The 16,390-nt window shown below is 37.6% G+C and overlaps 1 protein-coding gene across 2 annotated transcripts in view; it reads left to right on the plus strand.

Moving 5' to 3' along the window:
• The window catches only part of LOC115224264 (ATP-binding cassette sub-family A member 2), a 211,658-nt gene extending 197,300 nt beyond the window's left edge, over positions 1-14,358 (plus strand). For both annotated transcript variants that reach the window (XM_029795078.2, XM_036515271.1), the window contains 4 exons: positions 2,339-2,543; positions 3,319-3,456; positions 5,850-6,032; positions 13,889-14,358. In XM_029795078.2, coding sequence (XP_029650938.1) covers positions 2,339-2,543; positions 3,319-3,456; positions 5,850-6,032; positions 13,889-13,930 — 568 coding nt within the window. In that variant the 3' untranslated portion in view covers positions 13,931-14,358. The remainder of the gene's footprint in view (positions 1-2,338; positions 2,544-3,318; positions 3,457-5,849; positions 6,033-13,888) is intronic.
• The last annotated feature ends 2,032 nt before the right edge of the window (positions 14,359-16,390 follow it).

The raw sequence follows: 16,390 nt of genomic DNA on the forward strand, positions 1-16,390 counted from the left end.
AGTTTGGTCATGTGATGCATATGGAGGAGGACAGCTACATAAAGAAGTGCTGAGTTCTAATTGAGGGTTCCTGTGGAAAGGGTAGACTCAAGAAGACATGGGATGAAGTGGTAAGAAGGGATCTTTGAACACTGGGCCTCACTGAGTAACTGACAAGGGACTGGGGGATGTGGTGATTTGCTGTACTTGATAAGACATGTCAAGCTGAGTAAAATCACTGTCTTCCACACATACAGGCTTGTCCTTCAGGTGCCACTTAAAAAGCACTCGTGCCAGTGCTTCATTAACTCACCCATGCCAGTGCTACATAAAAACACCCATGCTGGTGGCATGTAAAAAGCACCCAGCACACTCTGCTAAATAGTTGGTGTTAGGAAGGACATCTGGCTATAGAAACCATACACAATAGACATTTGGACAGCTCCCTGCTAGCCATCTCCATGTCAAACCATCCAGCTCATGCCATCCTGGAGAGCAGACATTAAATGATGATATATTCGATGGACATCTTTCCATTTAGTGACCATTTTCTATACTGACACGGTTGAATGATTCTAAAGGAGCTTGTGAGAGAGAACTGCATCAAATTATAATGCCATTCTTTGGCATGGTTTCTATGGCTTGTTCTTCCACATACCAACCACTTTACAGTGTGTTTTGGGTGCTTTTTACATGCTACCAGCACTAATTAGAACACCAAGTAACTCAAGACAAAACCCCCTTAATTGAAGGAGATGGCTTTATACAGGTGGTGAGATATTAGTGTGATAGAGAGAGACAAGAACAGGTGTCTTGCTGTAGAGAGATATACAGTTACCTTAGGTTGAAAAGAAAGATGGAGTATATATATATACATAGCAGAGTTAGCAGTTGGAATAACTGTCTAATGGATAAAATATTCATTCTTACTACCAAGATCATTTACCTATGCTATCCCTGGGCATGTGTATGCAAGCACTCTATGCTCATAGGGTACAGGTAATTGAATAAAGAAAAGTTTATCCAGAATCAAATTTAAATAAGCAGAAAATGGAGAAAACTTTTGATCACCAAACAAATTGACCAACATCAGTTAATTATTTTTTAATACAAAAAAATAACATAACATTACATAATACTTGCAGCCATTTTGGCTGCCGATGTTAATCGGTGCTTACAAAGAAAATTCCGAAAAGAATATTCACCATCTTTATAGCACATTCGATCTAGTACATGGAGCTTCATCAAAGTGAATACAAATACAAAATTATATAAAATAAAATAAATGAAGGAAGAGGAAAGAATAGGGCCTTGAGATGAGACCAGAAGGAGATATATATATATAAGGTTAGTAGAGTTAGAGGTTGGAATAACCATCTAAGAGATAAAAATATCCATTTTATTACCGGTGTAATTACCTATGTTAACCATGAGCATGCATATGCAAGCATATTATGCTCATAGGATACAGGCAGTGACAAAGATAAACATAAGTTTATCAGGAATCAAATTTAAAGCAAACAGAAGATGGAGAAATATTGATCAACAGCAATTGACTAACATTGATTATTACTTTTTAATACCAATAGACTTTATCTCATCTAACAGTCATTTCTGCATCCAATGTTGAACAGTGTTGCCATTGAGAATTCTGAAAATATATTTTGTAACACATCTGATCTGGAGCATCAAACTTTATCAGAGTGAAGAAAAATACATAAAAGAAAAGAAAAGCCTCAAGAAGAAGAAAGGCTTAATATGATGAATATTATTTTCAGAATTTTCAGTGGCAACACTGTTGAACATTGGAAGCAGAAACGGCTGTTAGATTGGATAAAGTCTATGTGTATTAAAAAATAATAATCAATGTTAGTCAATTGTTGATCAATATTTCTGTATTTTCTGTTTACTTTAAATTATATATATATATATATAGGTGGAGGCGCAATAGCTCAGTAGTTAGAGCAGCAGACTCGCGGTTGTAGGATCACATTGTGAGTGTTTATTGAGTGAAAACACATAACGCTCCACGTGGCTCTGGCAGGGGGTGGTGGCGATCCCTGCTGTACACTTTCACAATAACTTTCTTTCACTCTTTCTTCTGTTGGCCTGCTCACTTAGCCAGCAGGGTGGCATCATTTGTAGGCTAAAACAATGTGAAGCGCATTGTGACCAGCGATGTGTAGCAACATTTGATTGCCTGGTTGGTCACGGTGATATATATATATATATGTATGTATATGCGTGTGCTGGCATGAGTAGGACAATTATGTGATGATGATTTAAATCAATAAAATAAAAGTTAGTGAATTTTCTTGTGCCCTAATTCACTTTTTTTTTTTTCTCTCTCTCTCAATAGCATGGAAGAATGTGAAGCTCTCTGTACACGTTTAGCTATTATGGTAAATGGCAGCTTCAAATGTCTTGGCAGTACTCAACATTTAAAAAATAAATATGGTGATGGCTACACATTTGTAATTCGTATCAGAGGACCAAACTATGAAAGAAATTGTGTGAACGTCAAACACTTTATTGATAAAAATTTCCCTAATGCTAAAATTAAGGTAAGTAATACTTTAAAATATTTTCCTATTTATAAAATATTCTCACTATCATCAGAAATAACTTGTTTATCTTGTAATAATTAGGAAATTTTCAAAACAAAATTGTTTTTATACTAGTTTTCTTCAGAATTTAGAAATTAGGTATTATAAGTAACATGTTAATGGGTTTTAAATAGTTTAATGACTTAAATGGAATATAGTGATGATATAAAATTTGTTGATCCTCTTTATTTTCTGAGTTGGTTTTATTCAGTATATGTTCAATAATAAAAGTTCATTCCTTGTAAACTGTGGAGTGCAGCTTAGGTGAAACCCCACCACCTTTGTACATCTTATCTAGTTTCAAAATACCACTCAAATCCCTGCAAGGTCAGCTTTGCATTTCATCCTTTTGGGGTCCAATGAAATAAAGAACCATATCAGAGCAAGGGATTGGTGGAATAGTTAAAATATCAAACAGGAGACCTAGTGATATTTGCTCTGGCTCTTTGCATTTTGAGATAGGGTTTAATCTATCATCCAGTTTGGCACTGCTACATAGCCTTTGGGTACCTTTAATGGCATTCACTCTGTTGTAAACACTCATGCCAGATCTCTAGTTTAAAGATAACTTCTTCCTTTCAGTATCGGTAGCCCTGAAAAAGGGCTGCCTTTCTTTCACTGATAGTTGAAAAAGAAAATGTTTGTCTTATTATTGTTACTGTCTGCACCTATGTTCAACAAATATATTGATGGTGAAACTAAAGTGTTTTCATTATATATTTTTTCCCCTCAGGAGCAACACATTAACATGCTTCAGTATGAAATTAAGTCAAAGACTATTTCTTTAGCTTACATCTTTTCTAAGCTTGAAGATGCTCAAAGAGATTTCCAGATTGAAGACTATTCTGTCAGTCAGAATACTCTAGATAATGTATGTATTACACCTTTACTTTGCTTGTCTTTTTGCTGTTACAAATTTCAGTATTGTTATGTTAGGAATTTTTTAGTTAGACATTTTCCAGATATTCCTGTAAAACTGCATGCAAAATTTGTTGAAATGAAACAGAAAATTTTAAAATATTACATTGAAAATTAAAACAATAATTCAGATATTTGTGGAGAATCATATAGTTTTATTATCTTTGACCACATGTGTTTATGGAAACAATTTTGGATTATGTATCTATTTGTAACAATTATAAAGTATATAAAAATGATGTACTTAGGAAGGTTCCTCATAAACTAATATTTTCTACTTTACTATTTTATATATGTACTCCTTGGTTTGTTAGAAAATATTTTACAAAACACTAATTTTCTTTTTTCCTCTCTTTAGAATGTTTTGTTGTTAACTTTGATTTTGTTATTACCATTCATCATCATCCAATCAGGTGATTTTCCCAGACCAATGCAACTCTTTCACACCAGACATCCTGATAAAGCAATGGCTCATGACTGTCAGGCCTGGTTACATTAGTCTTTTGCTCTCTAAAATAGCTCATCTGCACATTCCATGACTACAGATGATATCAGTTGTTTGCCAACTGCACTTGTTGATCCTAGTCATTGATAATTTGTTGTCTATTCATCCACTCAGCAGCTAGTGATATTCACTATTGATTCAATAAGTTCATCTGAAATAGTTCACATCCACCATACTGTATCTCATGATGTCAATGTACCCTTGCTTAGGTGGTTACAAGCCCTTTAACCCATAGCTGGGACCCTGACAGATGCAATGACTCCAGGTCAGAGTAGATCTAGAAGTGGCTAAGAGGTGGTTCCACACTTCTCAAAACCCTGGAACTCCTGAACTAGAGCCCCTCTACTTGATGCAGCTTAGTCATATCCATTAAGAAATATCATCTAAGAAGAAAATAGTTGTATGAATTTCCCTAGTGAAATAAAAACATAAAATACAAATTTTTAATTAATCTAAGACCCTTGTTTATGACAAATTTTCATAAATTATTATTTAGTTAGTCTTCAGATAAGTCCTTCATTGATGCCTCCAGCCATCTCTGTCCTTTATATATCTTACTAGCTAGCTAGTTAATAGTTTCTGCTTCTTCATCTTTCTTTAGTTCATCCATCTTTCTTTTCTATACCAATGTATCAGCTCCCAGAGCACCAGCCAGCTGGCAACAAGTTACCAGTATTCCTTGTAGTGACCAGACTGCCTCATTCTTCTTGGAATTTTTTCACTCAAATCTGATAACTGTCTTTACAGACTATTGTTACTAGTATCTCTTTTGTTCAGCATTAACTACTAAAAACTTCATTCAGGATTAGTAACCCATTCAGAGTAAACTTTGGGGGCCAGCATTCATAGTCATATTATAGAATGAACTTTACAGTTGCATAGAAGTAACTGAGCTTCATATGATGAGGCAGAATGGACTTCCACACATTGGCCATGCCAGTCAGAGCTTTACCTGCAAATGCCTTTCTCACTTTGAGGAAATAGTATATCATCAACTTCATCATGTATACTTCTATGTCACTGAACTTTAGAGAGAGAACCTAGAGGAGGATTCAGAGATTTCAAGATTTTGCATCTCAAAATCTTTTGGATTAAAAATGCTATTAGTGCAAAACCATAGATATAGAATTGTTACAATTTTTACCTGTAATGATGTTAAAGATAAAAATGTGCTTGTTTTTTTACACCTGTTTTCCTATGCTAGCATAGGTTAGATGAATATATTTGTAGAAGCCTTGTTTTAAAACCAAATGCCCTTTCTGTCATTTTCCTTCGCATGTTTTGAAGTAGGGGATCTTTTATTTCACACATCTTCAAAGATGACACTGTCATCTTTCAAAGAGTGCAATTGTAAACACACACATGCATATATATATATACATATACACACACACACAAACATAATGGACTTCTTTCAGCCTCTTTCTACCAAATTCATTCACAAACTGGCTCAGAGCTACTGTAGAAATCACTTGCCTTAAGGTGTTGTGCTGTGAGAGTGAACCCAAAACCACATGGTTGGAAAGCAAACTTTTTTACCACACAGCTTTACCTGCACTTAAACTACACTTTTAAAAATATACACAACCTCAAAGACAACTTTTTAAGTATCAACTTTGTAAGAATAGGAATCATAATTGGATATCATCATTTAACATCATATCCATCTTCCATGCTAACATGGGTGAATAATTATACTTTCATATATTTGTTGAATTCTCTGTTTGAAAATCACCAGGTCAAAAACCACATTACTTTAAATTTCATCCTTCAGATAGCCTTGTTACAGTGTAACAGTTTTTTCAACACTGTAAATTATCTCTTTATTTCTAATGTTGTAGGTATTTATTAACTTTGTGAAACAACAAACAGAAATCGTCCAGGAACTCGAAGACAATGATGCATCTTCTGATTCTTTGAACACTTCACCAACAACCAATATTGTTTCTGGTTGTGCTCCTAATCCTGAAGAGATATTGGAAGGTGAACCAGATGACATCAGTACTTCATTTGACAGACTTGGAGTATGTATTATTTTTAAACATTCTGTAGCTTGTGTTGACATTGAAATATTAAAAAGTAACTATAATAGTCTGTGACTATACAAGTATTTACCATATCGAATAACAATTTTCAGTTGCCTTACAAAGAAACTCGAAATGAGATTAATCCAAACAGAACTGTAAAAAATTTAGTTCAGTTTCCTCCAATGAAAATTACACTGTTTATTTTTGTGAGATATAAGATTTGCCACATCCAGATTGTAACATCCACGCAAATGTTATCGTGATATTTAGGTCGTAAATCTCAAAAAATTTGTGTCATGTATGTAAAGAAGGAAATATCTTAATAAAATACAGGAAATTAAATACAGTGTAGTTATATATGGTATCATCATCATCGTTTAACATCCATCTTCCATGCTGGCATGGGTGGGATGGTTCCACAAGAGCTGGCCAGGCCAAAGCCTGCACCAAACTTCTATTATTGTCTTGGAAAGACTTTTACAGCTGGATGCCCTTCCTAACACCAACCACTCAGCACATGATAAATTCTTTTTGGATATTTCTCTAGTGATAGGTTTACTATCTCCATCATCATTTAATGTTCACCTTTCTGTGCTTGCATGGGTTCTTGTTCTATACCAGTGGTAGTCAACCATCTTTTACCTATGGACCCTTTTGATTCCCTCATTACTCAGGTGAACCCCCTTAGCCATTTGATGTTTTAAAAAATCACCCTTTTGTATTTTAATAATTAAATGTAAGGAATTGTATAAAATGATTGTTAAAGGTGTATGGCCTAGTGGCTAAGCTGTTGCACTCATGATTACTAGATTGTGGGTTTGATTCCCTGACTGGTCGACACATTATGTTCTTGAACAAAACATTTCATTTCACATTGCTCCAGTCCCCCTTCAATCAGTGTTGATTGTTGGTCTGCTTGCCTAGCCAGTGGAGTAGCATCATTTCAAGGCTAAAACAATGCAAAAGCACATTGTAATCTGATAGCCTGGTCGGTCACATAATCATGTGTATGATGGTTAAAACATTGTGTATTGTTGAAGTATAACCAATTAGTTGCACATAAACTTTAAAAGCAAAATGTTATCTGGATCCCCAAGGGTCATGTAGTGATGCCATCTTGGAAATCTCCAGCACGCATGCGCAGAGTTGAATTCTTCCGGGAGGCCTGCTGGAAGTTCCCTCATGTGCATGCACAGAAAACTAGCAGCAACGAATTTTCCCTCGTATCGCTCTCTCGAATGCTGGCAGCTAAACAGGACAGTCATGTTTTAGCAGCTCTCTCAAGCTGCTACCTTGTGGCGTTTCTCCGCTACGCTTGAACGGACAGGATTTGGCTCACTCCACTTGACTACTGCGACAAGCTCCTAGGCTGCCGATTCGCCCTGAAAGAAGAATGTATATATTGCGAATCCAGAAATAAAATATTTATGCTGTTGAAGTTAATCGAAAGTCTTGGCTCTTTCCTTCGATTAATATTTTAATGTAAAGGGTGCAAGCTGTGCCCATCCAGTTCAGGAACCTCTCATCCTGTTACAATTGGTGACCCCTGAACATGAAACGAACATGCAAGCCAACAGACGTACACAGCAACTCGCCCAGGTTTTTATACAGTACTGTTTGTGAATCATTTCACTGTCGTTTTCACAGCTAGTATACAACCTGCAGGCCAGACCATCTCACTCCACCAATGCCACCACTATATTGATGTCTCTCCACTATCGCTGTCACTATCTTCATAAGTTGGCTGAACCGAATACGAACAAAGTCTCAACAAGCAGGAACATCAACAGAAAAGAATTCGACGGCCCACTTCAAGTCAAAGCATTCAGTTTTCATCCACATGCTGACAGAACAAAACTAATTCTTCTGCCATTTTTGCTGATCTTCTACATGGTGTCAACACCGATAAAGAAAGAAAAAAACAAACAGAAGAACCACATAAAAACACACACACACACACACACACACTCACATATGTTAGCACACACGCACATTGATAATTTGGTTTTTCCATGTTTCATTTTTTCTCTCCTTGTTTCATTTCTTTTCCCTTTTCAGAGCGACGAAGGTTGGTACAGAAAAAAAAAAGGAATTTTTTTCTTTTCTCTCTGTACACAATTAACAATATTGTTCTCACAATTATTTTCTTTTCTCCTTTTGTGCACACACCAGTCCACAAACATATTTTGTCGGTTCGCTAGTTGGTTTCTTTTTTTCTCCGCTTCTCGTGTTTCATCTCAATTCTCTTTGTTCCTTTCTCGTCGCTTTGTTTCCATTCATTTACCTTTCTCTGTGACAGGCATCTCGAAGAAGCATATCCGTTCCAAACTTACCTTTATTCACGGGAGATGCGACTCTGTGTGGCTCACGGCGTTTCTCCCATTCAACAATTACACCTCCTCTATTCTAGCTTGCTTCCTCGACTCGCCACATCTGCTAGAGATCTCATTACAGATCCTAGCCCAGATGCCACCTATGCGTTTGTCAAGGCGAAAATTCTTTGACACGACACTCGGTCTGAAGAAGGTAGGTTTAATGAGCTAATGGCAGACGAGCAGCTAATGGCAGACTCCGTCACAATTCTTGTGTTGCTTGTGTGAGTTAAGTGGAAACTCCGCGGATGCGCCTCTTCTTTGAAAAATTTTCTTTTCTAGGTTGCCTTTCAACTTTCAGACAATTCTGGCCACAGCCCTTGAGTCCAACACTTTGGACCAAATTGCCACAATGGCAGATAAAATTTTGGAATTTTCTGGCCAGCCATTGTCACGTGGCGTGTGCGTTTGCACTGAAACCCCTTCGACAGCCTCAGTTTCAGCCTCTTCTCTGTCACATGACACTATATCAGACAAAATAGATGCGCTAACACAACACATAGATGAGCTATGCCGGGAAAATAGGCGTCATTTGCGTAGTCGGAGTCACTCTGCCTCTAGGCTACGTTCCAGGCTGTGCTGGTACCATTCCAGATTTGCTGATAAAGCATGCAAGTGCATCCTGCCGTGCAGTTTTAACTAAGTTCGGAGAAGTTGAGCATGGCACCTTCCTCCTTTTCTCTTCCTACTTATGGTGCATTCTTTGTCAAAGATCTGGTGTCGAAGAAATTCTTCATGTAGCATTGTAGCTTTTGGCATTTTTGTCTCACTGCAGACAAGCCTAAATACTCTTCTATTGTTCTGCACGCTATCAACTCCTCTCCCATAGCCACCTTCAGTCAGATTCCTCTGCGCTTTGATATTAATCATTGTCGTGATTTTCATCGTCGCTGACATACCTCATCCTATTCTCGGTGCTGATTTCTTGGATCATTTTAATCTATTGGTAGATGTCAGGCATTGGAGGCTTCTCTACGGTACTACATCGCTCTCCACGCCGATTAGAGGTTCTACCAATGCAGTTCTTAGCCCGACATTTTTTGTTGCCACCCCTGGAGATGCCTTTCATTCTCTTTAGGCTTCATTTCTGAAGCTAGTGGACATTACTTTTCAGCCAGCAAAGCCTGCCCACTCGACCACTGGGCTGCCTGTCCTTTCGCATCCACGGCGCCTTGCGCCTGACCTTCTAAAGACGACTAAGGCTGACTTTGAGCACATGCTCCAACTTGGCCTGATATGCCCCTCCACCAGCCCATGGGCGTCTCCCTTTCACTTGGCACGAAAAGGGAAGTCCGATTTTCACCCAGTAGGAGATTATTGATGCCTCAATGCTGTAACGATACCAGATCGCTATCCAGTAAGAAATCTTCAGGATATTTCGGCGAATTTTCATGGCTGTACCATTTTTTCAAAAGTTGTTCTTATACATGCTTATCACCAAATACCGGTCAACCCAGCCGATGTACTGAAAATTGCTATTACCACCCCTTTTGGGTGCTTTGAGCTTTTATACATGAGTTTCGGTTTGCGGAACGCTACCAGCACGTTCCAGCATTTCATTGATGAAGTTGTCCGCGGTCTTGATTTCATGTTTGCTTATATTGATGATATACTCGTTGTGAGTGACACCTGTGAAAATCATCTCCGGCACCTGTCTCAGCTCTTTCAGCGTCTTCGTGCCTATAGTGTACGCATAAATCCCGACAAGTGTGTTTTTGGACAATCTTCTCTAGATTTTCTAGGTCATCATATTGATTCGAGTGGAATCAGACCTCTGTCGTCAAAAGTTGATGCCATTCAACGCATCACATCACACCTCCTACTTCCTTGCGCCAGCTCAGGCATTATCTTGGCATGGTTAATTTCTACCGACGTTTTATACCTTGGTGCGCGGATAAGCTACTTACTCTGACTCAGCTGTTAAAGGACACCTCTAAAAAGGATGGTCAAAGCACCCTCTCTGCTAAAGCATTATCTGCTTTCGAGTCCATCAAGAGGGAGTTAATTTCTGTCCCATTGCTAACACATCTGGTTCCCGATGCTTCACTCTCATTAACAGTGGATGCATCGGACACTGTGGTCGGCGCAGTGCTGCAACACACAGTGCACGATCAGACTCAACTTCTAGCTTTCTTCTCTCGCCAGTTACAACCGGCTGAGCGGCGGTACAGCACTTTTGATCGCGAACTTTTGGAGATCTACCTGTCAATTCGTCCTTTTCAGCATCAACTCGAAGGGCAAGATTTTGTGATCTATACTGATCACAAGCCTCTTACATTTGACCTATCGTCTAAGACAGACAAACTCTCACCTTGTGCTTTCCGTCACCTAGATTTTATTTCACAATTTACCAGTGATATTCGTCATATACCTGAAAGAGAGAACATTCCTGCTAATGCTCTTTCTCGCCTCCAGTCTGTTCTCTTTCATCTCCTGCTGCAATTGACTTAACTGCCATTTCGCAGGAGCAGCACCTTTGGCGATGTTAGATTTAACTTCGCCTAAGTTCTCCTGTTGCCAGTTTGCCTATCTTCCGCTTCCGTCAGCTGAAGGCACTTTGTGATACTTCCACTGGTTCTCCTAGGCCACTTGTGCCTGAAAATCATCAATGCTCAGTGTTTGAGGCACTGCACTCCTTATCACATCCTGGCATCGCTGCTACCCTTAAACTTATCACTGCTCGTTTTTACTGGCCAAATATGCATCGCACTATTACCTCTTGGACACGTACTTGCTCTAAGTGCCAACGGTCCAAGATTCAACGGCATGCTCGTGCCACACTCGGACACTTTCCTCCTACGGAGGCCCGTTTTCACCATATCCACATTGATCTGGTTGGACCATGGCCTGTGAGTCGTGGGTTTTCTTATCTTTTAACATGTGTCGATCGCTTCTCCCATTGGCCAGAAGCCATTCCAATAGCAGATATTTCTGATGTGTCTCTTGCTCGAGTTTTTGTTTCTAACTGGCTTTCCCATTTCGGAGTTCCATCCAGATTAACCACTGATCATGAACGTCAGTTTGAAGCTTCGTTATTTCATGAACTGTCATGTATTCTAAGTGTGCATCACATTCACACTGCCAGTTATCATCCATCTTCTAATGGATTAGTTGAACGGTTCCATAGACAGCTCAAGGCCAATCTTCTGAATTTCTGCCAGTTGTGCTTCTTGTTGTCGTACTGCTGTCAAGGCAGACCTGGGTTTTTCTTCTGCAGAGCTACTGTATGGTACCACACTGGCATTGCCTGGTACGATGTTGGTGCCAGATACTTCACAGCTCCATGATCCAGCATCTAATGTTGCCAGACTTTGTACTTATTTTTCAAATCTTCTGCCCATAGTTTCCAGGGAAGAATCTCCACCCTCTCATGTCCCACCAGATATGGACTCTTGGTCACATGTTTTAGTTCGAGACGACTCTGTCAAGGGACCTCTTGTTTCTCCTTATAAAGGATCCTTCTGTGTGCTTTCTCGCATTCCCTAAGTTTTCACCATCGAGATGAATGGTCGTACGGAGACCGTTTCTGTGGACCAACTAAAAAAAGCATATTTTGAGGTGTCTACATCTTTCGATGACACCGCTGCCACACCCACATATATACCTTTGACACCACATTCATCTACACAGGCACCTTTACCTCTACCAACGCCTAGAACGCCACCTTCATCGTCGAAGTGCTCCGAGCAAACCTTATGTTACCAGATCAGGAAGAACTGTTCACTGGCCCAAGAAACTTTCAAAAACAATTTACATTTGACATTCTCTTTTCTCTCCTGGTCCATTTCATGTTTTACTCTTGGACATTTTGTAAAAAAAAAAAAAACTTTTGTGCATGTTTATTTCTTTTTGCATTAATATTTATCTGAGTTGTCATATTGTGTGCCACATCTTCTGGGTGATCGGTAACCATCTTGTTTTCTGGAGCCTCTACAATCTTCTGTTTTGTGCTTCTGCACTCGAGGGGGAGCCTTGTAATGACACATCATCATCATTTAACGTGTTTTCCATGCTAGCATGGGTTGGACGGTTTTGACTGAGGGCTGGCAACCAGATGGCTGCACCAGGCTTGATCTGGCAGAGTTTCTACAGCTGGATGCCCTTCCTAACGCCAACCACTCCGAGAGTGTAGTGGGTGCTTTTCACATGCCACCTGCACGGGGGCCAGTCAGGCGGTACTGGCAATGACCTCGCTCGAATCTTTTTACATGTGCCACCGACACAAGTGCCAGTGAAGTGACGTTGGTAATGATCACACTCGAATGGTGCCCTTTTACATGCCATGGGTACGGAAGCCAGTTGGCTGCTCTGGCAACAATCACAACGATCACGCTCAGATGGTGTTCTTGGCATCCTACTAGCACAGGCATAAGTGACAGTAAGGTGATGATGGTAATGCTCATACTCGAATAGCCGCTCTGTCAACGATCACACTCGTATGGTGCTCTTTGCACCCTGCTAGCACGGATGCCAGTCATCGAAGTGATTTTGATTTGATTTCACTTGCCTCAACAGGTCTTTGCAAGCAAAGTTTAGTAGCCAAAGAAGGAAAAGCTACGCATAAGCGGGCTGGTTATGCTCCTGGCATAGGCCACGGGTTATGGTTTCATCTGGATTGCCGGGTCTTCTCGAGCACAGCATATTTCCAAAGGTCTTGGTCGCTTGGCCTCAGTCGCACCATCTTGGAAATCTCTAGCACACACACGCAGAGTTGGATTCTTCCGGAAGGCCTGCTGGAAGTTCCCTCATGCGCATGCGCAGAAAACTAGCAGCAGCGAATTTTCCCTCGTATCGCTCTCTCGAATGCTGGCAGCTAAACAGGACAGTCGTGTTTTAGCAGCTCTCTCAAGCTGCTACCTTGTGGCGTTTCTCCGCTACGCTTGAATAGACAGGATTTGGCTCACTCCACTTGACTACTGCGACAAGCTCCTAGGCTGCCGATTCGCCCTGAAAGAAGAATGTATATATTGCAAATCCAGAAATAAAATATTTATGCTGTTGAAGTTAATCGGAAGTCTTGGCTCTTTCCTTCGATTAATATTTTAATGTAAAGGATGCAAGCTGCACCCATCCATTTCGGAGACCTCTCATCCTGTTACAGTCATATGGCCCAAGGTTGAGAACCACTGCTCTATACTAATCTAGTTCAACCTGCTGCCAAGCTGTGTAATTTACTTTTGACTCATTTATTCCTTATTGTTTATAATCAATAGGAATCAACAACCCGGACCAGCAATAACATAAATTCCTTTCAAAGATTAATCTAGAATTTCTTAAAGCGTGGCTGAGGCTCTTTTTCACCTTCTCCATTTAATACATTGGATTATTCATTGTTTGAGCTTATACTTACACACGCACTCTTATTCTAGTAACATTTTATTTTGAATTTAAGAATATATTTAAACAATCTTAATATTATCATTACACACATTTTCGCTCTTTTTGTATCCTTGTTGAAAATATTTTCATTTTTACTTGCAGACACGGCTCTCCCTGCTAAACATTGAAATGTCAACATGCTGATGCCAACTTCTGTGATATTCTGGGGGTGGGAAGGAATTGCAAGATTCCAGAACTGTATAATTCTTAATTCCATTCCATGTGCTGCCATTTATTTAAGATTTTTTTCCCTCTTTTTATTATTTAAAATCTCTTCATATTTTACAATCTCCAGAACTTATTTATATCTATTTGAATGTATCTTATCTTGTTGATATCATTTATTTAAAACCCCCAAAAAAAAGAGAAATTCTGAAAAAAAAAAACCTCAGTAACCTGTGAATGCCAACATAAACCTCTTCTAAACATTTGGAACTCTCTTAGGATTAATTCCTCAAACCATTGGGATGTGACTGAATGGATTCGATCATGTTTTTTATAATGTTCAAGGAGGATTATTTTATTTCAGTTTTATCAACTCAAGAATTAAATTTCTTGTTGATACACCCCACCCCCCAAAAAATTGTTTTCACACTTAAAAAATTTTATTTATGCATTTGAATGAGTTATTTTTGTTCATTTGTCTATTACAAGAAAGCATTTTCAAAAGACAATGAAAACTAAAACCTTAAGATATGTAAAGTAGAACATGTATTGTCATACTAAGGTGAAAATAGTTATCCATGTACACTTTTAGGGGTTATTTTTTTAAAACTTGAAAGAAAAATAAACTGATTTTTAAAAACCTAACAAATTTTTTTTAATATATACATATATATTTTCTTGAATCTTTCATTAGAAGAATATTTCTTAAGAAATATTGCAATTAACAATACCTGATTACTTTTAATTGTATATTGTATCCATTGCCATAAATGTGTCATTAAATTGCTTTTATGCCTCCTTTACATTTTCATATGCATTTTGAATGAGGCCAGAGGATCAGATGTGTTATAATCATCTTGGGTGAAGGAAATAAAAAGAAATTTCTAGGTTGTCCATAATACTATATATATATATATATATATATATATATATATATAATATATATATATATATCATGTGTGTGTGTGTGCTTGGTTGTTTATGTCTCTTGAAAGTCATAGTTTATCAAAAACTGGAATATTATGAGCCACTCAGTTGGCTCATGTGATTTAATTAGTGCAAACCAATGCATTATAATGCTGCTGATTAGTCTGATATCAGGTTGAATGTTCAATGATTGGTGAATGTGTCTATCCTTATTCGAATATTTATTTCTTCTAAAATGTGAGACCTGTTATTATTTATTTTGGGTTGTCTGGTTTTTCTAATATTCCTAAATGGTAAGAATGAGGACCAGATTATCTATGAAATGTGCCTTAAAATATTATCAACCCCAACCTTTCATTTTTCTTTCTCTTGTTCTACTTCATCTGTTAATCATTTTTTTTTTGTTTTTATAATTGGTGAAATTAATAAAATTATCATAGTTTTTATCATATCTTTCACTTGAAGATGAAGAATGTCATTAGTATTTTCAATACTACATTTTCTTATTTCCATTTTTGTCTTTGAATTTTGTCACATCAAAAATTAAGATTGACCTCATGTATTTTTCATTCATTTGCAATATTATTCTAATTATTATCATTGATATCCAATTTGAGCTTTGACTCAACTTTTCATTTCTCCAGGGACTGATAAAATATATATCAGTAATATGCTGGTTGATTCAGCTTTGCATATATAATATTATCTTTGCCTCTAATCAAAAAAATATGAGTTACAATAGTAATAATAATTTATTTTTGTTTCTTTTTGAAAATAATTTTAAAACACTAAAAAATGATAAAGCTGTGTGATAGCTAGTCCAGTAGTTGACTTTTTGGTAAATCCTAGAAGTCGCTGTCTGACAGATAGGTATTAGAAATATGAAAGCATTAATTTATACTCTTTATACTTCTGAACATTAAAGTTTATCATCCAAGAACTTCTTATGGTCATTTAGTTAGTGTGATTGAAGAAAGTGAAGTTTGTCACTAGACAAGTGATAATTTTCATCAGCTTGAGTCAAATCAAATAGAACCAAGACATTATTGTGTTCTATGAAATGTTAATATCTGACATTTTAAGTGTGACCTTTCATGAAAGAATAAAAAGGAAATGTCAGATAACACTAGGTCACAAGTTTTCAGTGGTAAATAGGGATATTTACTAAAATATGATGGTTTGCATTTGAAATTATGTAGTTATGCTAAGACAAAAAGCAGATAGTATTCTTATTTCAGTGATATCCATCATCAGAAAAATGTAATAAAGAAGTAGTAAAGTATCTGAAAGAAGGTTATAAAAGTATTTGCTTTTGTTGGTGACAAAACTATTTACTTTCCTTAGAAAAGAGAAAATTATACCTTAGCTACTAGAATCACTGTGTTGAAAAGTAAATTATTAAAAAAAAAAAATTTCTGATCCATTGTACATGCAATATGAAATATACTATGCAAAATGGTATGGGATTGACAAATGTCTTTTACCTAAGAAGTTAATGTTACCCAAAAGATA

This window comes from Octopus sinensis, linkage group LG2 (assembly GCF_006345805.1).
Source record: "Octopus sinensis linkage group LG2, ASM634580v1, whole genome shotgun sequence".
Lineage (NCBI taxonomy): Eukaryota > Metazoa > Mollusca > Cephalopoda > Octopoda > Octopodidae > Octopus > Octopus sinensis.